At 42.6% G+C, this 25,075-nt stretch overlaps 1 protein-coding gene across 3 annotated transcripts in view; it reads right to left on the bottom strand.

The window, feature by feature from the left end:
* Positions 1-8,919: 8,919 nt before the first annotated feature.
* The window catches only part of ADAMTS9 (ADAM metallopeptidase with thrombospondin type 1 motif 9), a 162,489-nt gene continuing 146,333 nt past the window's right edge, over positions 8,920-25,075 (bottom strand). For all 3 annotated transcript variants that reach the window (XM_061128143.1, XM_061128145.1, XM_061128144.1), the window contains 3 exons: positions 21,739-21,843; positions 12,324-12,418; positions 8,920-10,418 (listed from right to left, as the gene is read on the bottom strand). In XM_061128143.1, the coding sequence (XP_060984126.1) occupies positions 12,329-12,418; positions 21,739-21,843 (195 nt within the window). In that variant the 3' untranslated portion in view covers positions 8,920-10,418; positions 12,324-12,328. The remainder of the gene's footprint in view (positions 10,419-12,323; positions 12,419-21,738; positions 21,844-25,075) is intronic.

The raw sequence follows: 25,075 nt of genomic DNA, 5'->3' as shown, positions 1-25,075 counted from the left end.
AGTAAGCAACTTGTCCAGATTTTAGAAACTGTACTCTTCACCATACACTTGCAAAGACTGTGATGCTGTTTCTTCGTGAGTTTATGCCAACACAGCATCCTTTGGTCTGTGGCTGCCAAGCCAACTCCCCTTTTTGGGTCCTGGGGATGATTATAATGCTTTTTCATTACCAAGGAAACCTTTTATTCCACAGGAAAATGGAGCCATACAGACTGAGCGCACACAGGAGGCAGAAATGGAAATCCTTGCTGAAAACCAGCTCCTACCTGAGCCTATGGCTTGGGACTCCGAACAGAAGTGTGGCCTTTGATAATTGCTCACATCCTATACCAATTAAATGTTTGGGGAAGCTGACAATGGCTTTCTGATGTGGAAATCACTTTGAAATGTGCAGGCTGGTAGTTAAAGCCATTAGTCCCACTTGGGCTTCAAGGACAACTACAAAGAAAATATTTTGTAAATTGCACAAGAAGCAAGGATTTGCCAAAGCCTGGGTTAGCCCAAACTGGTCAAGCAATTGCTTTTAACACTTTATTTCCTAAGTGGACTAATACCTGGGGGCAGATGGAAAACAAACTTGACTTCAGACAACACAGGGCTTCCTAAAAGCTGCAGGTCTCTGCACCAAACAGCTGCTGAGTGAAGAGCTTGGCTCTTTTCTTGGACAAAGACTTTTTATTTCAGGTTCAAGTTTGAGTCGGGGGAATGCAAATGAGCCCAGCACCCCCTTCCTGACCTTTCCTTGATGGAATGGGGATGGCTGCTCCAGTGGAAAGGCCATAGAAGTTCCATTTCTAAGAGCTGCTCAGTCATATTAAAAGTCAAACTCCAAAGACAAATGGATCAGAGCAAAGTCTAACCAATTAAGTGAAAACTGAGTTCATCTTAACCTCACAAGGCCTGGGGCTCTTAACTGTTGGTGTCTAGTCCAGAATGTAGTTGAGCAATCACAGGAAATGCTCCTCGAGGGACTCTTTTCTTTCCCTCTGCTTGCTCATGCGAAACAAAGTTCTAAATTTTTTCTTCTGTCTGTGAAGAAGCTCTCTGGTGTGGAAGGTTGGAGGGTCGGGAGTGAGAAGGAATGGGTTCTAGTCTTGGCACCGCCCTCTAACTAACCGACTGCCCTGGACACAGCTGCTTCAGGTGTCAGCTACACTGAGGGCTTAAGCCCCTGGGTTTATGAGACAGGCTGTCAGACTCTCTGAACCCTTAATTTCCTCATCTTTAAAATGGGAATAAAAAGAGTGGCTCCACCAGAGAGCTGTCATGAAGGTTCCGTGAGAGGACATGTGCAAAGTATTCAGGGCTCAGGGTGAATGGCACCCCCCGGAATTGTGCGACACAATGGCTCTGGCCTCCCCCAGAAAAAAAAAAAATTAAAAAAAAAAACAAACAATGGCTCTGGCCTGTCACATAGTGTATTAGTCAGGGTTCTAGAGAGAGACAGAACCAACAACAGATCTCTACCTATACATATACATGTATGGATATACATATATGGAATATATCCGTAGTTATAAATATCTCTATACATAGAAATATAATATAGACCCTTGACGAGGGTGAAAGAGGAAAGTGAAAAAACTGGCTTAAAACTCAACATCCAAAAAACTAAGATCAAGGCATCTGTCACATCCCTTCATGGCAAACAGATGGGGAAAAAGTGAAAACAGTGACATATTTTATTTTCTTGGGTTCCAAAGTCACTGCAGATGGTGACTATTAAAAGATGCGTGTGCTTTGAAAGAGAGGCTATGACAAACCTAGACAGCGTATTAAAAAGTGGAGACATCACGTTGCCGACAAAGGTCTGTATATTCAAAGCTATGGCTTTTCCAGTAGTTATGTACAAATGTGAGAAGAAGGCAGAGCACTGAAGAATTGATGCTTTCAAACTGTGGTGCTAGAGAAGACTATTGAGAGTCTCTTGGACAGCAAGCAGACCAAATCAGTCAAGCCTAAAGGTAATCAACCCTGAATATTCATTGGAAGGGCTGGTGCTGAAGCTGAAACTCCAATACTTTCACTACCTGATATGAAAAGCCAACTCACTGGAAAAGTCCCTGATTCTGGGAGAGATTGAAAGCAAGAGGAAAAGGGGATGACAGAGGATTAAATGGTTGGATGGCATCACTGACTCAATGGACATGAATCTGAGCAAACTCCACGAGATAGTGAAGGACGGGGAAGACTGGCATGCTGCAGTCTATGGGGTCACAAAGAGTCAGGCATGACTTAGCAACTGAACAACAATAATATTAGACTGTATCTTTCTATCATCTAGCTATCTGTGATCCATCTATCTAGAGAGATTTATTTAGGGAAGAGATTAATTTTATAGCTTGTACAATTGTGGAAGCTAGCAGATTTGACATTGGCAAGGCAAGACAGCAGGCTGGAGACTCAGGGAAGAGTTGACGTTGCCATGTGAATGCGGTCTGGAGGCAGAATTCCTTCTTCCCCAGGGGACCTCACTCTTTTTCCTAAGACGTTCAATGGATTGGTAAGGCTCCCCCATAGTGTGGAGGGTAATTTGCTCTAATGAAACTCTACTGATTTAAATGTTAATCACATCTGAAAAAATACCTTCCCATCAATGTCTAAAGTCGTGTCTATCTCAAAACTGGGTACCATGGCCTTGCCAAAGTGGCACATAAAATTAACCACCACACATAGTACATGCTCAATAAATGCAATTTTTATGATGCTTATTTTGTAGCTATTATTATTGTTGTTGATCTATACATCCTTTCAGGTCCCTTCTAGTCCTGACAGTATCCTCTGATACATAGCTTTCATTCACATTTTGGGAAGGAAAACAGAAAGAACCACAGTATTCTGTGAGCAAACGGAGTAAATCTAGTTTTCTCAACTCCAGGACATGCAGTGAGGGTGAGAGTAGGGGCCAATACCTTTATGTCTTTCCCACAGCAGCCTTTCCCAAATTAAATGGTTTCTAGAGCATTTCTCATTTTCTAGTAGCTAAGAGATACTGAGTTCTTGCCACATGCCAGGTAGCGTTCCAAATGCTTTCAATGTATCAGCACATCATGGCCTCACAGCAACCAGGTGACATGGGAACATTCTTATCCCTCCTCCCAACAAAGAGGAAGGTGAGGCCAGGGAGCATAAGAGTCTTGTCTGAGGTCACACAGCTAGGCAGTGGTGACCAACACAAGCCGTTCCATCTTGTCCTACAGCCTGTGGGTACTGACTGCATGACCAGCATGGACCAATACTAAGCGTCGGGATGATGGGATGAAGGAAACTGAGACTGCCTGGACAGCCTCAGTGCTGTGCAAAAAACAATGCTTGGAAAGGTAGGTTTCCCTAGTGTGCATAAGATCACTTGGGGAGCCTATTAAAATGGCAGATTCTCAGGCCCCATACCTAGAAATGTTGACTAAGCTTGGGGGTATGACCAGGAACCACACAAGGACGCCCTGAAGTCCCCTGCCTTGGCCCAGGGTGCACTGGAGTTGAAAAGGCTCCCATAGAGAATGTGTATCCATTCTCTAGTGTTGTGAAACTGAGCACCAAGCACTGAAGAAACATTCTGGCTTATCAAGAAAGATGAAGAAGATGAAACAGGCACTGCACCTATGAAAGTGTGTACACCTGATAATGGCTCAAGTCCTAAAAGGCGGTCATAACATAAAGATGGCCCTATAAGTCTTGATAGCAGGTCACATCTATCCAAGCATGTGAGAGACTCAGAATTCAGTGCATCATCACATTAGTGCCGATAAGAATTCTATGTCCTAGGAAGCATATGCAGAACCACAAAATTCTTGCCAAGTTCAAAAGTCTTTGGACCAAGATGGGCAGTCATTTATATATACAAGGGCCACAAGGAAAATCCAATCAAGAGATTTAACTGTTGCAGAGTTGGAATGCAGGTGGAAAACTCAGGCTATATGTGGATACTGAATATAGGCACATGAGTATGACAACATCCCTCTCCTGTAGCTAAGAGTCATTGACATAAAGGCTGGTGTGGCTCTTTAGGGTTTTGGACAATCATGTCAACACCTGGTCAATCTCTTGGGTCATTAAATGTTTGAAAAATATAGTAGACAGAATAAGGACCTATCATTCCAAACCCAAAGAAGTCCACATCCCAATCTCCAAAATCTGAGAATATGGGATCTTACTTTTCACAGGGGACTTTGCAGATGTGATAAAGGTAAGGATCTTAAGATAGAGAGATCACTCTGATTATCTACTGAGCCCAGTGCAATCACAAGGATCCTTAAAAGAATGAGGCAAGTGAGGCAAAGTTAGAAAAAGGTGACATTTTCTCTTGCTTCTAGATCAGGCTGTGCATCTAAGCAATTGCTAATAAGCTGTGAATATAGAGATTACCAGACTAAATGAAGTTAAGACAAGGATAAATATAACATGATATCATTTACATGTGGAATCTAAAAAATTTGATAATAATGAACTTATTTACAAAACAGAAACAGACTTACAGATTTAGGAAACAAACTTATGGTTACCGAAGGGGGAAGGTGGAGGGCAGAGAGATAAATTAGGAGTTTGGGATTAACATATACACACTAATATTTATAAAATAGAAAATCAATAGACATACTGTATAGAACAGGGAACTCTGTTGAACACTCTGTAATAACCTATATGGGAAAAGAATCTTTAAAAGTATAGATCCATGTGTATGCATAACTAAAACACTTTGCTATAAATCTGAAACTCAGACAGTGTTGTAAATTAACCACACTTCAGTATAAAATAAAAAGTTTAAGAAAAGTCAATCTTTAATTTTCATGTACTGCCTTAAAATTATTGCCCTCTTCTCATGGGTTGGACACAGACACAGTGAGGATAAGCTGTATAAGGACAACAGCTTGAGAAAGGCCAAGCCACAGAACAGAAAAAGCCCAAGTCCTCTGTGACATACAGAATAGAGTCACTGACCAGGTCCAGCTGTCTGCTGACCTCTACATGGTGAACAAGAGAAAAATAAATGTCCATCTTATTCAGGGGTCTCTCTGTCACAGCTCTGTGATAAACTGAACTGTGTCTTTCCAAATTTCATATGTTGAAGCCCAGACCCCAAGTGTGATTGAACTTGGAGATATGGATTGTAAGCATTAAATGAGGTCAGGATGAAGGGCTCTATCCTGTTGGACTAGTATTCTTATAAGAAGTGGGGGAGAGACATAAATCACAGCAGGATTCTCTATGACCCACCTCCCAGAATATTGGAAACAAAAGCAAAAATAAACAAATGGGACCTAATGAAACTTTAAAGCTTTTGCACAACAAAGGAAACTATAAGCAAGGTGAAAAGACAGCCCTCAGATTGGGAGAAAATAATAGCAAATGAAGCAACAGACAAAGGATTAATCTCAAAAATATACAAGTAACTCCTGCAGCTCAATTCCAGAAAAATAAATGACCCAATCAAAAAATGGGCCAGAGATCTAAACAGACATTTCTCCAAAGAAGACATACAGATGGCTAACAAACACATGAAAAGATGCTCAACATCACTCATTATCAGAGAAATACAAATCAAAACCTCAATGAGGTACCATTACACGCCAGTCAGGATGGCTGCTATCCAAAAGTCTACACGCAACAAATGCTGGAGAGGGTGTGGAGAAAAGGGAACCCTCTTACACTGTTGGTGGGAATGCAAACTAGTACAGCCGCTATGGAGAACAGTGTGGAGATTCCTTAAAAAACTGCAATTAGAACTACAATATGACCCAGCAATCCCACTTCTGGGCATACACACCGAGGAAACCAGATCTGAAAGAGACACGTACACCCCAATGTTCATCGCAGCACTGTATAATAGCCAGGACATGGAAGCAACCTAGATGCCCATCAGCAGACGAATGGATAAGGAAGCTGTGGTACATATACACTATGGAATATTACTCAGCCATTAAAAAGAATTCATTTGGATCAGTTCTAATGAGATGGATGAAACTGGAGCCCATTATACGGAGAGAAGTAAGCCAGAAAGATAAAGACCAATACAGTATACTAACGCATATATATGGAATTTAGAAAGATGGTAAAGATAACCCTATATGCAAAACAGAAAAAGAGACAAAGATGTACAGAACAGACTTTTGGACTCTGTGGGGGAAGGCAAGGGTGGGATGTTTCGAGAGAACAGCATCAAAACATGTATATTATCTAGGGTGAAACAGATCACCAGCCCAGGTTGGATGCATGAGACAAGTGCTCTGGCCTGGTGCACTGGGAAGACCCAGAGGGATCGGGTGGAGAGGGAGGTGGGAGGGGGGATCGGGAAGGGGAATACATGGAAATCCATGGCTGATTCATGTCAATTTATGACAGAAACCACTAAAATATTGTAAAGTAATTAGCCTCCAACTAATTAAAATAAATGGAAAAAAAAAAAAAAAGAAGTGGGGGAGACACCAGATCGCTCCCCCCTCCTCAGTGCTCACATCAAGGAAAGGTCATTCGAGGACACAGTGAAAAGACAGCTGTCTACAAGCCAGGAAGACAGGCCTCACCAGAAATCAACCCTGATGGCACCTTGATGCTTGACTTCTGACCTTCAGAACTGCGAGAGAACACATTTCTGTGTAGAATACCCATTCTGTGATGTGCTGTTATGGCGGCCCCAGTGGACAGGCACAGCCTCTTAGCTTGTATCCTAATTAATAAAGCTGACCCTTGAACAACGTGGTGGTTAATCCAATAAAAACTTATAGTCAGTTCTCTGTATTCATAGTTCTTTCATAGCTGTAGATTCAACCAGTAACACCCAGTTCAACCATTATTTTCAATAATACTATTGGAAAAAACCCCACATATGTGTGGACCTGGGCAGTTAATGTTTGTGTTGTTCAAGGGTCAGCTGGACACTGCTGCATCCCTAGTGCCTAGAACAATGACTGGAGATTAGTAGATGTGCTATGAACATTATTTGGGTAAATAATGAGTAGAACAGAAAGACAATATTTAATCTTTGCAGTGCTGTAAAAATGCAAAGAATTAACAGATTCTATATAGATTATGTCCACCCATTCACCCATCCAACCATTCCTCTTTCTATCACTCTGGCTGTACTCATTTGCAGGCCAATGAAACCTCATTTTTGAACCCTACCGGTGTCTTCTCCTCCACAGTCCACCCTGAGTCTACCCATGGTCAGCTCCTGTGCATCTTATCGCCTTTATCACTCTAAAATTTCCCACCGTTACAAGGGTCACCATTCTAACCCAGATCCTATCATCACTGGCTTACTCTGCAATAATTGCTTCCAAACTGTTCCCGCTTGTCTCTGTAGTTGATCCTGCTGCAGAGACTTCTATTAATAGTTACTTGTGTCAAATCCATTTTGCCTTCTGGGAACAGATTCCTCATTTCATTTAGTCTGGCAACACACCCTGCAAAATAACCCGAATTCTCTACTGCTTCTGCAAGCAGAGGGCTCAAATCTGGCTGAGAAGACACAAGTGGAATTTGTCGGGTGATGTTTCTGGAAAACCTCTTTCAGAAAATGGAAAGCTGGGACTAGGCTACTTTTTACCCTTCCCCTCACTCTTTTATTTTTGTTGCTTGGAATTTGGGAGTGATTGCTGGAGCTCTGGCAGCCACGTGGACATACGGAAGACTGAGGAGAGGAGATAAAGAAACGACGTCTCTGATGATTTTGTGGAGCTACAATACCAGCCTTGAATTGCCTATCTTCAGGCTTCTCCTACATAATGGTGAAATATACTTTTTAATGTGTAGGCCACTGTAGTCAGATCTCTGTAATTAGAAGCTGAACACAACTCCTAACTGATACAGAACCCATGCCCTCCACATTGTCAGCTTAGACATACTGAGGCACATTTGCAGTACTGCTACTTTGTTACCACTGGCGCAGGGCTAAAGCATCTTCATAAAACACAATCCCATGTGACAGGAGGCATGTCAACAGCCTCATTTTACAGATGAGGAAACTAGGGTTTAGGATCACATAATCAGTACACATTAGACAAAAGACTAGAACCCAGGTCTCAGATGAAGCTGTGGGGTGACAAGAAACTATGAAACTATGGGTAAGCTATGGGATCTGGAAATTTTATACATGCACACATACATGTGCATACAAACACACAAACACATGTAATCTTGAGTGGACATGTGTTGCTTTTGCCTATCTTCATACCATCTACCCTTTTCTGATAGCACAACCTTTCTTTTCCGGGATAGCTGGTCTTTAAACTGAAGTTGTTGATCACCTGCCTCTAGGAGGGCACATAATCCCAGCCATCTTGACAATGTCACTGGTCCAGAAGTGGCCATGCAACCCAATCAGAGCCAAAGTTCTTTCTGAGACTGTCACTTACTCACTGTATGTGAATGTGGGGCCCATCTGCATCTCAAAGGCTCTGTCCACTTATCCAAAAAAGTCTAAGTCTATTACCTGCTCCACTGGGTGGTTCTGAGAACTAAAACAATCTAGTAAAGGCTCCCGCATACAGGGATGTTCACTTACTATTAGCTGTTCTTTAGATCTCTTTGGAAAGCTCTCATTTTCCAGGACACCATCAATCTCTAGAATAGAAATATTGTTACATGATATTAACAATTAAGCCCCCAAATCTCACTTAAATCTTCTGTTCTGTTTGGTCATTTGCTTCCCCATTGCACAGACAAGAGGTTTCTTTGTCTGATTTTCAGAATAACCACTTCAACTAACTGATTTAAGTGATGAAAAGACAAACCTTGAGATAGTCCCCATTCTTTATCTGTCTCCAGAATGGCAAATGCAATCAATGGGATTAAGAAAGCCTGCATTTCTTCTCAATATGGTAATCTTAAAAACTGGAAAAAACAAAACAAAACTAGAGGCATGTTCATCCCATCTTGAATCAAGTGTCCAGAAATCACATGAAACACAAATGTTTGGATGTGGTCATGGTATTTATTCGCAGTATATTTTCACAATGTATTAATAAAGGAGAATAACACTTATTCATACATTGAACATAACTTCCTGGAGCACTCTGAAGTTTGTGTGGGTTTGGAGAATACTGACAGTTTCTCCTAATCTCTTTGGCTTTTGGAAGTGGCAAGGTTTCTCAAATCGAGTGTCTGACAGGGGTGACGACTCCTCTTCCATCAGACTGGAAGAGCAGACAGACCATAGCTTTGGCAGTTCCATTTTGGAAAGAAGTAACCAACAGGACTTCCACAGATAAATGAATCCAAAGATAAGACAGACTCAGGCATCTTGTACTCCATAGTTCATTTTACTCCTGAATGCCGATTAGTGCAGCAGCCATGGACACTGACAGGGTTTAGGGTTCATGGCTCAGAGGGGCTAAGTCACCAGCCAAAGTTTTCATGCAAAAGGCAATCCTGATGACTAAGATTCCGGTTCTGGATTTCTTCAGATGTGCTGGGGAGGCTGAAGTTCACCCCCACCCCAGGCATCCTCTGTCGCAATTGTTGACATAGACACCATTTCAGAGTAACTTGGCAAAACGCTGAGCGGCTCTCATTGGCTCAATGTCACTCTGTAATGAAGCTGCTTGAAGGACCCTCTCTTTAACCAGAGAGACAAAGGCACCATTAACTGAAGCAAAGTATTGATAAGAATAACAACAAGAACAAAGTCCCATTCTCTTCTCAAGAAGCCAGGTCTAAAAACAAGGGTAAACAGTTGGTCTTATTTTATCCAAGTGACTGTCCATTTAAAGTTGTCCTTTGGCTTCTCCCTTCTATTAAAAGTGTTTACAGTTCTGAGTCTGATTATCACTTAGATACACACAATATTAGCACCAAGGCAGCAACTTTTTTTCCCAGAGATCACATGAAACTGAATAGATACTTAACATAATTAATAGCTGGTACAATCTGTGACATCACTAAATTACCAATTGGCTAATGACACATTCCTAGAAATGCCAACAATATCCTCATACAACTCTTGTAGCACCTCGATGGTAGCTAAGTTGTTTCTTATAAAAAATTACAATTAAAAAAAGTAACATAAAACATTTACAGATAGAAAGTAAACAATAGTGTACCGTGATAATAAAGGATCACTTTTGTCATAGTACTACATATAATGTAGAGTACGTAAAATGCAGTGGTCTGACTGCAGGGGACGAAATAATGTGAAAGGCAGTCATAATAGAATCATTTTACGTACAAAAATATTACATCACAATAAATAATTTCAAACATAAATATTAAACTTTACATCATTAGGTTATTCCACATTTATATACACACACATATATATACATATGTATGTGTATATAAGTATATATATATGCATATGTACACACACACAGGCACACAAATTCTCATACACACACACAGACACACAAACACACACATTTTAAGGTGGAGGTATTTCATCACTATCCTTCATCCATCCCATAATGGCTTCCTCTTCTGAGCACCTGAAAGCAAATGAACCAACCAGGAAATGTAAATCTTTTGTCTCAAATGACATAAGCCAAGAATAGGTAAGTCAGAAATTTTTACATATAGAACTTAAAAATAATGCTTGCTACAATAAACCAGAAATTTCAAGGATATATAAAGAATAAAATAAAAAGCCACCAGCCTGTGATTTCCCCAGCCTGAGATAATGTTCTTCACATACTGGTGTATTTCCTTCTAGTCCTTTGGAAAAGACATGTAAATATTATGTGTATGTGCTCATTCAAACGTTACTACTCATAAGATACATATAAAATACACTTTATTAGATATAAAATATATATAATACAAATCGAATGGAGATCCCCTGACTTCACCTTCCTTTATTCCATCTCCTCTTTTCTGATAACAAACTCTTTCTGGTCCTTTGGCAACCATCCCTCTTCCAAATGAAGCTGTCAGCCACCTGACTCTAGGTGGGTACATGATCCCAGTCTCCTGGACGTTATGACTGGTTCAGAAATGGCCATGTGACAAATCAGACCCAGAGTTCTTGTGCAAAACAGATGTCAGAGGTGAGCATTACTAAGGGCCATGAGATGTAAAGATGATGTAAGCCTAGAACTGCCAGGGACCATGGTGTGGAGGAGATGATCTGCCCAAGAATAAAGTCACTCAAGAAGCAAGCATTGCTGATGGATAGAGAAAGAAAGAGCCCTGATGACTGTGAGCCTCAAGATCCAACCATGCCTGGAGACAGACCACTGCTTAGACATCTCGGTTACTTAAGACTTAAGTTTGTTTTCAGTTTCCTTTCCCCCCCCCGCCCCCGGTGCTTCCTGCAGTGGAAATATTTCTACCTTAAGTTCATAATTTTTAATACAGATGATTAAACACTGAAACTGATACACAAGTGTAAGCTATACACTCCTTTGCCAGGATCTTGAAGAGCCTAAAAAGGATAATGGGCTGCTGGAAGCTTGAGGGAAGATGTAGGAGGGTCGCGTGAGTTGGTTGAGCTCATCTCTTATACATGAAAGGCAATGAGATGAGAAAAGGAGTGATCAGTTCACTTCTCTGCCCAGCAGAGGGAGTGCATGCAAGCTTAATGTAGTCACGACAGGAACTGTCAAACTTTTAACAGGGAAACTCTACTGTGCATTTGTTAAAATGCAGATTTTGACTTTGAAGATTTGGAATGAGGCCAGAGATCCTGAATTTCTAATAAGCTCCCATGTGATAGAGATCAGGCTGGTCCTTGGATCACATTGTGAGTTACAAGTGTGCAGAAGAGTACATTAACTGAGAGCATTGGCTGTGGGTAGGACCCTCCTGGGTCCTGCCAAGGAAATCTGTGGTGAACTTAAGCCAGCTGCTTAACTGTTGTGGATCTCAGCTTCTGTCCGTAAAATGAGGATAACAGCCCTAGACTGTGGCTTTGCTGTGAGGATGCATGGAAATAATGCCTACCCAACATGGTGCCTGACACACAGTCAGGGGTCAACGACTGTTATTAATATTACTCTTGTAATACCCTCGGCAGTATTTCTCAAAGGCTGAGCTGTGAATCTTCTGCATTAGAATTTCCTGCATTAAAAATACAGATTCCTAGATCCACCTCCACTCAACGTAGTAGGACTTCTAGAGACGGAGCCCAGGGAGCAGCATTTTTAATAAGCACTGCAGAGGAAATGGTGCAGGATGTCTGGGGACCGCACGTCCAAGGTGGAGAGCAGATGGCCGCAGGCATGCGAGGACAGATGAGCAGGAGACTCAAGGCTGAAAAGCACTGGCTCAACTTCCCCTGTCTGGGGGCAAGTGACCCACCTACACTTGCTAATAATCAGACTGCAGAAAGAATGAGAGAGAGCCAGAGGGCAAGAGAGAGTGTGAGAAAGAGAGAGAGGGACAGAGACACTTACCTTAACTATAAAACTCGAATCTCCAGGCCAGTGCCAGAGGACGGAGCACATTTTCCACAGTAACCACCGCATTTCCCGACGACCCGGATACCATCCTGCAAAAATAAAGATGAATCATCTTAGTCCACTTGCTTGGCTACTATGGTTCCAGGGCTTGACCTGGCTTTTGGGGGGACTCATTCCTGTATGAACAGCAGATAGGACTTCTCAGAAGAAGTGGGGACCAACATCCTCACCACGGTCTAAAGCAGGAGCTGAGAAACGATGGCCTGTGTGTCCCCTGTGTTCGTATGGCCTGTATCTTCACAGAGTGCACTTCAGTCTTTTGGCCCCAACGCTTTCTCATCCTCTTGGAAATATCCTTACCTGCACTTCTCCCACACAGACCATTCATGGGGACTAATCTTTAGTCCCTTCACACTCAGCATGGTCTCCTCAAACACACAGCTCAAGAGTCTCAGTAGAAATCTATCTACTCATCAAGAACCAAAGGAAACCACTCAAAAGAATTGTTTTGATTTTAACCTGATTAATGACATAGTTGCCAGTGTCAAGAAGAGCGTTTATATTTTTAAATGGTTGGGAAGCAGCAAACAGAGAATACTATTTCTTGATAGATAGAAAAGACATAAAATTCAAATTTCAGGGCCCATCAGTAAAGTTTTATCAGAATACAGCCTCATCCATTTACTTTTCTCACGTCGTGGCTGCTTTCACGTTACAACAGCAGGGTGAGTGGTTGGTTTCACAGCCTCACACTGCTACTCTGCACACAAGTCACAGTGATACACTGTAACCTGTTTTGAGTGCCATGCATATTGCAGTATTAGAACATTTTCTTTTTTTTTATAACCAGTATACGCCAAAATAAGACAACAAAAGTAGACTTTATTGTCCTTTTAAGGTACAGTAGGATGGATTATTCTATTGTCACATTTACATGGCAAAGCACTGTGTTCATCATGCACTGATTACTGTGTATGTGCGCGCTCAGTCATGTCCAACTCTTTGCAACCCCATGGACTGTAGCCCACCAGTCTCCTCTGTCCACAGGTTTTCCCAGCAAGAATACTGGAGTGGGTTGCCATGTCCTCCTCCAGGGGATCTTCCCAACCCAGGGATCAAACCTGTGCCTCCTGCGTCTCCTGCACTGCAGGTGATTCTTTGCTACTGAGCCAACGGGGAAGCACACAATGACTCTGAAGTTGTGCTAAAAGAATACACTATACACCAATATCGCCACACTTAGCATGTGCATGGTATTCCCAACTCCCAGGCAAGCAATGCTCAGGAATTGGGAAAACTTAGAATATCTCATCATAGTGTAATTCTTCACAAAAATAAGAAATCAAAGTGAGCAAGGATAAAAGATGAAAATATGTAAGCGTCCAAGTGGCTCATTTGTTAGCGACACAAAGAAAACAGTCTACTAGGAGGTGAGTTCATGAAATCTTGTTTAATTGTAACAGCAGAAGGCATACGTCCAGAGAAAATCAATTTGTTGAACACTGTTATCCTTTTGGCAAGACTAGTTGCTCAAAAATTTAATGACATTTGGGAGCCACATCAATAAACAATTAAAAAATGAAGCAAACTGGAATGGTTTCCTGTGGTTTTTGATGAGAAGACAGATTTTACTGATACTCTTTCAGCTGTTTGAGGAGACTGTGCTGAGTTGTGAAGGAACCAAATAATCAGTCTCTATGAATGTTCTGTGTGGAAGAAGTATGGGTGACAGTATGTCCAAGAGATAGAGAAAATACTAGTCGGAAAAACTGAAGAGGAATCTGCTAAGATGTGTTGACAACTAATAATGGTAAGACCCATGTGTGGAGAAGGAAAAGTTTTATTTGGACCGATTTACAAAGCTTGTGAAAACGTAAGATGTTTAAAGCCTGTGATTATTCACTGTGGAAAATACAAGAACCTCTCTAGTGTCATGGAACCCATGGTGTTAATAATGAACTTCTTTTTCTATGATAGACTTTATCTTCATCAGTTTTGGGAATTTGTGGGTCAGGACTAGAAGTTGAATACTCTGACTTATCCTAACATATAGCAGTTGGATGACTTAGGAGTGGTAAAGTTTTATCATGAATTTTGAGCTTGGGGACAGGATAAATAATTTTCTGAACTAGAAGAACTGTTCTCAATCAATGTCATTGAACACTTAATGGCTTTGGACATTACCTTTTGCTGCTGACTTGATAATGTTTCTTAATGAACTGAAGCTAAAATTACAAGGCAAAAACTGCACTTACAGGCAAAAGTTATACTGTGGTAAAGTCATTTCAATAACAACTAACATTGTTTGAATCATAAATCATGTTAAGGTTCTTTGTACACTTCCCAATCTGTCAAATGTTAAAAATGAGAAGCTTGATTGCTATTCCACATACATTTACAGTGGATATACTTTGTGAGTGTGAACTACAGTTTCAGCAGCATTTTTTGGACATGGATGTAAGTGCAAAGGAAATTTTCATATTTGAAAATCCATCTAATAAGGTAACTGAGGAGAGCTCCCATCTCACCTTCAGGTACAAGTGATTCATCTGTAATGTAATGATGTGCAGAAAGGCAAATATCAAGTGAAAAACCTAACGGAATCCCACCAACAGCTCCCAGGGCATGCATGCGCTCAATTAAAATGCTGTGGTTGTAGACGACAGTAGTGTTTGGCAATACCTATCTTTGCAAAAAGACATTCATAAAGATCAAGTGCAGAACATCTCATTTCAGATCAGCATTAACAAACATACACTTTGAAGCAATTTTGGTAACAGAGAATACTGATTAAGCAAAATGTTATCCTTTCTCAATATTTCATTCATTTCCTTGGTAGATTCTGGATAACAAAAATTTATACTCAATTACTATTCTGCTTTGGGTTTAATCACTAAATTTTTTGTGCAAATTTGTTTTCACTCCTGTCATATAAATACATATGTAATATCCATGATTTTCACCTCCTGGATGGCAAAACCTAAAATATTCATTATCTGGTCCTTTACGGAAAAGCTTTGCTGAACCCTGGTCTCTAGCTTTGAACAGTCCTACCTGTCTGCATCTGTCTTGCTCTGTTCTTCCCCTCTGCATTTCTTAGGGTTGTTCCTCTAACATGCCTCTTAACACAGGGCCTCCACACACTCGGCTCCTCTAGCTGGAACTCTCTGCCCTCTCCTTCTTTGTGTGAACTGGACTCTGTGCATTTACAAGCTTTTGTCTGGTAAGTTCTTCAGAACTCAGCCCAGAGGCCACTTCCTCTGAGAAATCGTGCTGACCGAGTTACCAGCTGCACAGCACCCTACAAAATGGGGTAGTTCTCTCTTTATGTCTGTCTTCCCCCCCTGGAATGTAAGTCCCATGATGCCAAGGCCAGTGCCTTGTTAGAATACTAGGGTCCCCAGAACCTAGCAGTGGTCTAAACACACATTTGTTGAATGAATTGAAGAAGGCTGAACAAGTACGCTCTTCTCTGTGAGCTGCAATTCAAATGGCCCTGCTAATCAGCCCCCTTAATTCTTCTCCCATGCTATGAAAAACCCCTTGTTTAGCTGTGGCATCATATCCCAGTCTGTAAATTACCACGTCACATGAGCCACCCTCTACCCCTGACTCCTGTACAAGGTTTGGCATCTAAGATGTTTCTCTCCACTGGGACTAACGCTGGTGTGAATCATACTTGTGTGCACATTTCAGGATCTCTTTGGGCCGTATTTGATTCATACGGCCCAACTACCGAAGTCTTTTGAAAACAATGGATAATCTCATTAAAAAAAGAAAAATAGTTGCCAATTTTGAAGGAAAAAAATTATGTAAGTTTCACTGTTTTAACAATTTGCATGCTTTTAATTATGAGTGAGATTAACTTGAAGGGCTTCCCTGATGGCTCAGTGGTAAAGAATGGGCCCACAACGTAGGAGATGTGGGTTGGATCCCTTAGTCAGGAAGATCCTCCAGGGGAGGAAGTGGCAACCCACTCCAGTATTCTTTCCTTAAAAATACCACGGCCAGAGGAACCTGGTGGGCTACAGTCCAAGGAGCCATGAAGAGTCAAACATGACTGAGCGACTAAGCATGCATGCACAAGAATAAGTTGGAAGACTGAGTTCTATCGCCCCACTGGGTCTTGGTTTTAGGGGCCTGCGTTAGCTCTGGCACTGGTCTGACATCATCAACTAGCTCTGATGCCAGATCAGCTGGCTTTCTAGCCAGGAACTTTCCCCCCAGGCTGAAGTATGTAGGTCTGCTGGCCTTAAGGATGCTGACATAGTAGAAATGCCTCCTGTCTCATTAAAGCTTTTTTTTCCACCCAAACTCTTCCTTCCCCAGCAGCGGAGATCAGATTGCCTCAGACTTGCATCATATCTTTAAATAACCTCTTTAAACCTCAGTTTTCTTGTGTATCTGTAAAATGGGGATAATACAAGTCTCCCCTTATAGGTTTGCTGCAAATGAAAGAAAGCATATAAAGTACCCAGAATAGCACTTGGCCTAATGTATGCGCTCAATTATTAGTGATCATTGTCATAATGGTGCTTTTTAATGTGTGAGTTTCCATCATAGCCTGTTCTCATGGAGATAAGGAATAGTCTGGGTAATTATAAAATCGCTGATACTCGCTCTGCAATGTTCATGCTATTTCATTAACTAGGACTTTATTAACGTCATTTAGGTAAAGGTTGAACTAACACTTATTTCTAGTACAGAATAAAAAATATAGGTACTAAGAAAATAAATAGCATAAACATGATTGTCATGGAAACAGTGCCTATTTCAGAGAAAAAGGTATGTTTTCCAGCACTTTAGAAGTACCCACTCTCATACAATGAAACATTAACTGTAAATCATTTTTATTTCTCCATTAAAGCAGGTCCACTAAAAATCTCTTTTCAACAAATATTTTGTCAGCAGAGTTTGAGCTATTACATATAATTAAAATGAGTGACTCTGTGTTCCATTAAGAACAGTTTATAGTTCATACTTTTCACTCTTTTCTCTGCTTTCTGCAGTCAATATGACCAAGAGAGGTTGATTTGTGTAATTTAGGGAAGCCAGCACATCTTTGATTGAAGTATGCTTATTTACATTTCTTTGGAGCTGCTGGGAGTGAAAGTGCCCATTAAAAAAAAAAAAAAACAGTATTTGTTTTTTTTCCAAATAAAGTCCTAATCACACATACACAAATGTACACACACACACAACGTATAAATATCTAACTTCTATGGGATCATACAGAATAAAAGGTACACATATATAAAAGGTAGTTTCACTCCACTTGTCTGTAGTAAATGTATGATTTTTATACTTGGTGGATAACTGAATTTTCACAAATCAATTGTGGGTTAGGACGCAGCTTATAGTAGATAAAAGAGAACTGATTCTTTGCTTGCTACACACACACACACACACACACACATTTATCTCATGCTACTTAAACTCCATTGGTTGTAAATGAACTAAAAGATAAACAAAACAAAACAAAAACAGGAACTGAATCCATCTCCCATACAGTAATACAACGTTAATGTTTAATTTCAAAGTAATTCTTGGATTTAGAGCCCTTCCCTCAGAAAAACAGTGATGGTTGGGCCTCAGGGTTCAGGCTCCCAGCGCCTCTCAGCCCCGGCCCCGTCCCCTAGAACACAGAGCAGCACACAGGCCCAAGGACGCCCCTCCCGCCCTGCTTACAGGGGCCTGCTTCACTGCGCCTGGCTCTGAGGGCCATTCTGGAACCTCCTCCAGGACGGAAGGCGAGACAGTAGCTCTGAGAATGGGCACCTTTCGGGGTGGGGGGAGTGGTGGCAGGGGGCCTCTCCCGGATGGGTGGGGCCCGAGGGTCCTCTCACATCCTGAGTGCACTCATGAGTTGGGCAAGCACAGAATATCACTGGCAGAGGAGCTTACTTAGAATGTCAACCTTATCTCTCCAATCTTACAGGTGGGCCAGTTCCCCCCTTTCTGTCTGGCTGCCCCTCACCCACAGAGCAGAAACTTGGTACAGTCAAAGCATTTGTCTAGAAGCCCATGCCTGGACCCAGGAGGCGTCCCATAGGCCTCAGTCCTGGATGGGGAAGGGCCCGTGTAGACAAAATCCACGCGGTGTGGTGGGGACCGGCCAGGTCCTGGCTCAGCCTCCGTGCAGGCTGCAGTCCCATCACGAGCCAGCTTGCATCTTTCACCACCGTGACCAAGGGCAAGCCTTAGGCCGATAAAAATGTGGTAACATTGACAGCTAACGCTTCCTGTGCCCCTGCTGCCTGTCCAGGGACATGCAAACAGCTTTATCTCCCTATTTCGTTTAAGCTCCACAAGAACCCAACTGGGTAAGACCACCATGATACCCATTTTATAGGTGAAGAAACTGAGGCCCCTGAGAAATTAAATAACTTGCCATGATGGCCAAACTGGTAAAAGCACGTCAGGCGATATGACTTAAGGGCCTGGAGGCTTAACCTCTATACTCTGTGGCTTTTGTGGGCTTTGATGACAGTGCTCTCCCAAGAATTCAATGAGTAACCTGAAGGAATGGGGCTGAAGGCATGTAAACTGTCCAGTAAACAGAGGCTCTTTCAATAATAGAGGCTATTTCAATAACAAAAATCCTTATCAGAAAAAAAAAAAAATTAGAATTCTTCCCACTACATATATACGGGCAGCCAATAATGAGCCTGACACTGAGACTTATTTTTACCAGGTCTGTTCCTGTTGGTGAGACCGTGTACCCATCCTACAAGTGGTTCTTGTAATTCAGTTTTACCCTGAATGACTAGAGCTTTCCGTTAGTTTTTCTTGGGGAAAAAACATTTTATCACCAAGCAGGTTTAGAAAATGGAGGATTCCATTGTGTTTCTCCATCTGGTGCTCCCGGCAGAAAAGTGAAAGAAAGTGAAGCGTGAAGATGAGAAGACTGAATCAAAGCAGGGCTGTTTGGAGAATCGATCAGGACTGGCCAGGATCTGTACAAAATACAGCAGATTGGCTTCAGCCCCTCAGAAGCAAGACAGTGGTAAGGCAAGCTGGGAGCAGGATGTGACACAGTTTTTCAAAGTGTGTTGTGTGGAACAATGGTAATTTGGGGAAATTAAGGTCTGACTTTGAAGAGAAGGCTCTGTGACTGGTTTAACTTAGGTCAGTGGTTTTCAAAACGTGGTCCCAGACCAGGGCATCAGCAGCACCGGGGAAATTGTTGGGAATGTACATTTCAGGCCCCTCCCCAGGCTGGCTGTGTTTCAGCAAGTCCTGGCCCAAGTCTGAGAACCACTGATTTAGGGAAATGCTGGCTTCAATAGAACCACGCAGGTTTCCTTCCAGTACACTTTATTCCAACCTCCAATACACGCATGGTTACTGTGACTCTTCCAGAAGGAAATAAAATATACAATTTTCCCCCAAGTGTCTTAGGCTGTGGAAGCCTATTTCCACGGAGCATCCCTAGAGGATGCTGCTCTGTGAGCTGCACAGCAGGCCAGGCACACACAGCCTCATTTCTGGGGCTGCGAGGAGCTACAGATTGCTTAGCTCTGGCTCATGGGGATTAATAAGGAGTGCTCGACAGACCCTTGAGACTAATTCTGAGCTGTCTCTCTGAGCTGTCATGGAACACCAAGATTTTAAAAAAAACAAAACTTCTGACAGGCAACTGTGAAACCAATTCCCTTCGGCACAGGCGGAACCTCCTCCTACGGCTAGGGGAACAACCAGCCCATCTCGGCAGGGCAGTGATCATTGTCTACACAAGGTGGCGCTCCAGGCCGCAATTATTTTTAGGTTCTGGACGAACACTGCAATGACCCTAACAAAACTAAAACTAAGGTTTCAACACTGTTCACATAGATGGTTTTCTACATAATCATGGTTTAAGTATGACCACGTTTGAGGCAATGCATTTTTTTTGTCTCTCTTGGTCACTGCAACATAATATAAAGTAGAACACAAGAACATAATTTCTGGGCCCACTGTAAAGCACAGCAAGTGTGCTGTCTCTCGGTTCTCTTCATTTCTTTCAGTACAAGCAAAAATATTAATGATTAAATTATAAGCAATCGATATAGCCATTTAGTTAAATCAGAGTTGAAGGAGTTAATTGACCTTCACAGAGAAAAGAAGTTTTTTTTTTTTTTCAAAGACACAAATTTAACCCTTGAAGCTAAAAAAACCTCTGAAATATTCCTGGAACATCATAATTGATGTTTCTGCTCTTCCTCGGTGGAAGCAGGCTGATTGAGCTATTTCTTTATATTCAGATTTTGATAGGGTTTAGCAAATAAAAACACCGGCTGCTCAGTCAGATGTGAATTTCAGATAAACAACACTTTTTTTAAAAGAAAAAGTATGTCCCATACAATGTTTTAGATGTGCTTATAGTGAAAAAAAAAAAAAAAATCAAAAATCTTCCTTATTTGAAATTCAAATTTAACTGGGCAATCCTGTATTTTGTCAGCAACCTCACCTTGGAGTAATACCCCACTTTCTGGTCCTCTTCTCTCTCCATTACTTACTTTTCTGAGGAGACCCTGAGACAGAGGTCACAGCTGTGGCAGGACTGGGGCTACAGGCCACACTTTGTAAGTTTCCCATTTGCCTGTGGGTCAGCTCCTGCCCCGCGTCCTCAGAACTTCTTGGCTGGAAAGGGCAGCGCTTCCTGCCCCAGTAGACCTTAGACACCCCTGGGAAATTTGAAATTCTGCCCCTGTCACAGATTCCCTTTCAGTGAATCTGGATGAGGCCCAGGTACATGCATCTTAAACTTTCCCAAGTGACTCTAACATACCCCCAGGCTGAGCAACCAGACCAGAGCAGATTCAGAGTGTCCATCTGAGAGCTTGCTCAGCTGTAGGTCTTGCTCATAAGCTCTGGGGCCCTAGAATCGTCACTGTCAACAAGTTGCCAGGTAATTCGGGTGCTCTGGGGTGATGCCGCCGTGAACAGCTAGATTTTAGAGCAGGAAGAACTGACTTGTAGAGCCTGTGAGTTTTTCTCTCATTCTTCAGAAATCCTCCTGATGAATGACTCCTTTTCCCAGCCCTTTTTGTATTATTTCATTTCTTCTGAAACAGACATCACTGTCCCTAAGCTCGCATAGGTTAACTGCATGTTGGTTAATTAATTGCAAGATATCTGAGCCACACGCACCCTCAGAGGCTGCTGAGTGCTTTCAGCTTCCTGGTTAGGCATCCTTCTAATTGCTCCTGGTACTCAGGTTCATATCTCTAGGAAGAATTCATCAGAAGGGTAAGCAAGACTCTGCTCCACTCACCTGTCCAAGTGCCAACCTTCCATTTATGTCCTCAGTTTTCTTCCTGACACTTTGTAAAATGGTTTGAGGAAGTTCCTTTAGCACCACAGCCTCAGAGAGAGGGAAAGAGGAGGAGAAAACAGAACTCATCCTCCAAGCCATGGGGACCCTTACCGGAGACTTCTTGATGTCAGAGACGGCGTAATTCCCTTGGGAGATCCACCTGGCAGATTCAGTTAGAGACAAACCGGTTCCGTAAAGGTTGATGCTAAAACGACCCTGGAATAAATGGCCAGTGAACAAGATTTTTAGTCCACGTGACATCCTGAGCAAAGGTCCCACACAATAAAAAGGTAACCTGGAGAAAGATATTAATTCATTATGATAGCTAACTAATGACTGAGGGTTCTTTGTAGTGGTGGTGGTGGGCGGCGGTTCTGAACGAGGCACTTTACATGCATCATCTCATCCATCCTTGCAAGAGCAATCTGAAGGGGATTTTCCTCACAGATGGGGACAGGGAGGCCTGGCGAAGGTGATTAACTTCTTCAGGAGACACAAAAAGCCCAACTCAAATTTTCCTAACTTCAAAGTCCTCACTCTCAACCACTGCTATTCTGCGTCCCTAACACAGCAATCTTGATGTTGCTCACAATTATCAGATTCCTACAGGAACAAAATGCCACAGTGTAATTTTTTTAACAAGATCTCGCTGCCAAAGCTTCCTGGGCTTCAGCTCCCCACGGTGTTGAGCACGCCGAGTCCTAAGCACAGCGGGGCGAGACTTCAAAGGAGCGGCGCGTTCTCGGGACTAGCCTGCAGAGGGCGCGCGCGGGCTGCGCTGGACCAAGGTAGGGCCCGGCCAAGCTGCCAGGCCCAGGGAACCCACACCTCCCAGCTGCGCTGTGGGATTCCTTGCCAAGCGTGGCCTCGGGTGTTTCCATTTTTATTTCCAAGGAGACAGTGCAGCAGAGAGCCTTTCTGGCCTTCTCCATCTGTCTCTGTGTATTTCTCTCTTGCAAAAATGACTCCACAAAGGCATCTTAAATAGATTCATGAGCAGTTTGGGAGTAAAAAGTGTGCTTTCTGCAAGAACCGCAGTGGGTGAAGGCTTCCTCTCTGAGCCTCAGGATGCAGTTTTTGTCAAAACGGTCTTAAATACATCAAAGAGAGTAGTGAGGTGGAGGCTCATACCTAATCAGACCTAAGTGTAAGGTAGGCTTTTAATGTGGACAGATGATTTACTCTGTAGGAACCTCAGTTTGTCCATCTGTAAAATGGAAGGTAATAATAAGAGTGTCTTCCTCAGAGTAGTATAGTGAGGACTAAATGAAATTAGCTGAGGACTGTATGGCTGGTCCCTAACAGATATTCAAAAATACTGGTATTAGTCCTGCATTTTCTTATTGTTTTGTAAGTGCTCGTTTTCCCTCTCCAATTAGCAGTAAGCTTACTGAGGGGTGGGACGTGGCACTGCTTTGCTTATTTACATCAGTTATGGTTTGCAACACATAACGAGGCACTTGATACAGTCTTGCTGTGCTTAGGCGCTCAGTCGTGTCTGACTCTTGGCAACCCCATGGACTGCAGCCCACCAGGCTTCTCTGTCCATGGAATTTTCCAGGCAAGAATGCTGGAGTGGGTTGCCATTCCCTTCTCCAGGGGATCTTCCCAACCCAGGAATCGAAGTCAGGCCTCCCATATTGCAGGCGGATTCTTTACCAGCTGAGCCATCAGAAAGCCCTGTTATAGTCTGAATAAATATCAATATTACATCCTAGCTCTTCCATAAAGACTTCCAGGATCAGGTGTAACTTGGAGGTTTCCTCTCCATGTTGGTCCCATAAATGCCAAACAGTTTATGAACTCTTTAGGGGCCTTAAATCCTATGTCTGTACACTGGGAACAAAGAACATTCCTATTCACAGAGGTGATGGGAGGATTTAGTGCGGTCTAAATCAGTGGATGTCATCAGAGGACATTTTTGCCCCCACGGGAAATCTGGCAACCTCAGGAGACATTTTTGGTTGCCATGAAACAGCTGGTGGGTACATGAGCCACCAGCAGCTGATGCAGAGAGACCAGAGTTATTACTAAATATCCTACAAGGCACAGCCTAGTCCCCAACAACAGAGAATTATCCAGCCCAAAACATCAGTCGTGCTGTGGTCAGGGGGAGGAATTTATCCTAGAATCCTGACTCTTCTGCCTTTAGTGTGATCTCAGGCAAACGGCTTACCCTTCCTGAGGCCATCTGTAAAATGGGTAATAAGACAGAATTACAGAAGATATGACACACCTAGCCCATTACCTGGCAGAGAATAGGTGAGGTTTTAAAAATATTTTTGGAACTTGCTTTACGACAGTACCACGCAGATGTTAGTGGCTGTCGTGTTGAGTGACTTCAGCACCCAGGTATCTGTGATTGTGGTTACACCGGATGCTCAAAACCCTGCTTGCCTAGCCTCCTTAGACACTGGCTTCTGGATATGCTACATTAGCCCACCTGGCCAATTCTTTCCTTCCTAGCCTTCCTCCCCTGAAGAGGGCATCCACACTGATCACAATGCCCAGACCTCACTATTGCCAAGGACAACCTCTTCTTTCCTTCCTCATCCTGTTTCCCATGAAGACTACCTGTCCAGCCTACATCTCAGAAGACAGACGTGATATGCTTTGACATCAAAGTTCTTAGAAGGAGCAGGCTTCCAGCCCCAGGATGTGTCATGCTGATCCCCATGTTCAGTGTCTGAGCACGTAGCTGAGCAGATTACATGCCGCCTAGATCTGCCTTTTCAGAGCAAGTGATAAACAAGTTTTTGTTCTTATTCTCTCTCTGGCCTTTTCAGGGTCAGGTATTTGCATTTTTAGCCAGCATCCTAGTTGATAATTAGCACTCTGAAAGTTGCCTGTCATCAGTAGACCTACTGTCCTTTCCCACTCCAGTTCACGATATCTCTGTCCCCACAGGCCTTATCTTCAGGGTCTAAAGGGCATGAGAGTTTTAGCTACTATCTTCTGCTGCTGATTTAAGAGTAAAGGTGTTTAAGGCATGCAATACTAGATATTCCAGAAAGGTCAGCAAAAGATGTAGCTTTGACAAAGGGAGGTTTTGTTCTCTGCTGGACAAGGGTGTATGCTGTACAAGTCTTGTCTGAAAACGGGATCAGCCAGACACGTCTGCTGTCATGGATTCAGACTCAGATGTACTTGGCATCAAATCTGGCCTCTCCCGAGCACTAGCGTGGGTTTGGATAAGCTACCTGACCTCTCCACACCTCTCAGCTGCCTCATCTGAGCGTTCTCACAGGATGCTGTGGATGATTAAATGCTACACTGATTTAGAAATTCTGAGCACAGTGTCTCAAGTGCAGTAAACACTCAGCAGATACTCATAACACCAGCATCAGTAATAATAACGCCACATGCACTGTGATCAGGATAACAACATACACTCTGGCTGTATCTTGAGTCGAGGGCTCTTGGGGAACCCACCCTTAATGATACATAG

This window comes from Dama dama, chromosome 24, assembly GCF_033118175.1.
Source record: "Dama dama isolate Ldn47 chromosome 24, ASM3311817v1, whole genome shotgun sequence".
NCBI lineage: Eukaryota > Metazoa > Chordata > Mammalia > Artiodactyla > Cervidae > Dama > Dama dama.
This window is presented reverse-complemented; position numbering and strand designations above follow the sequence as displayed.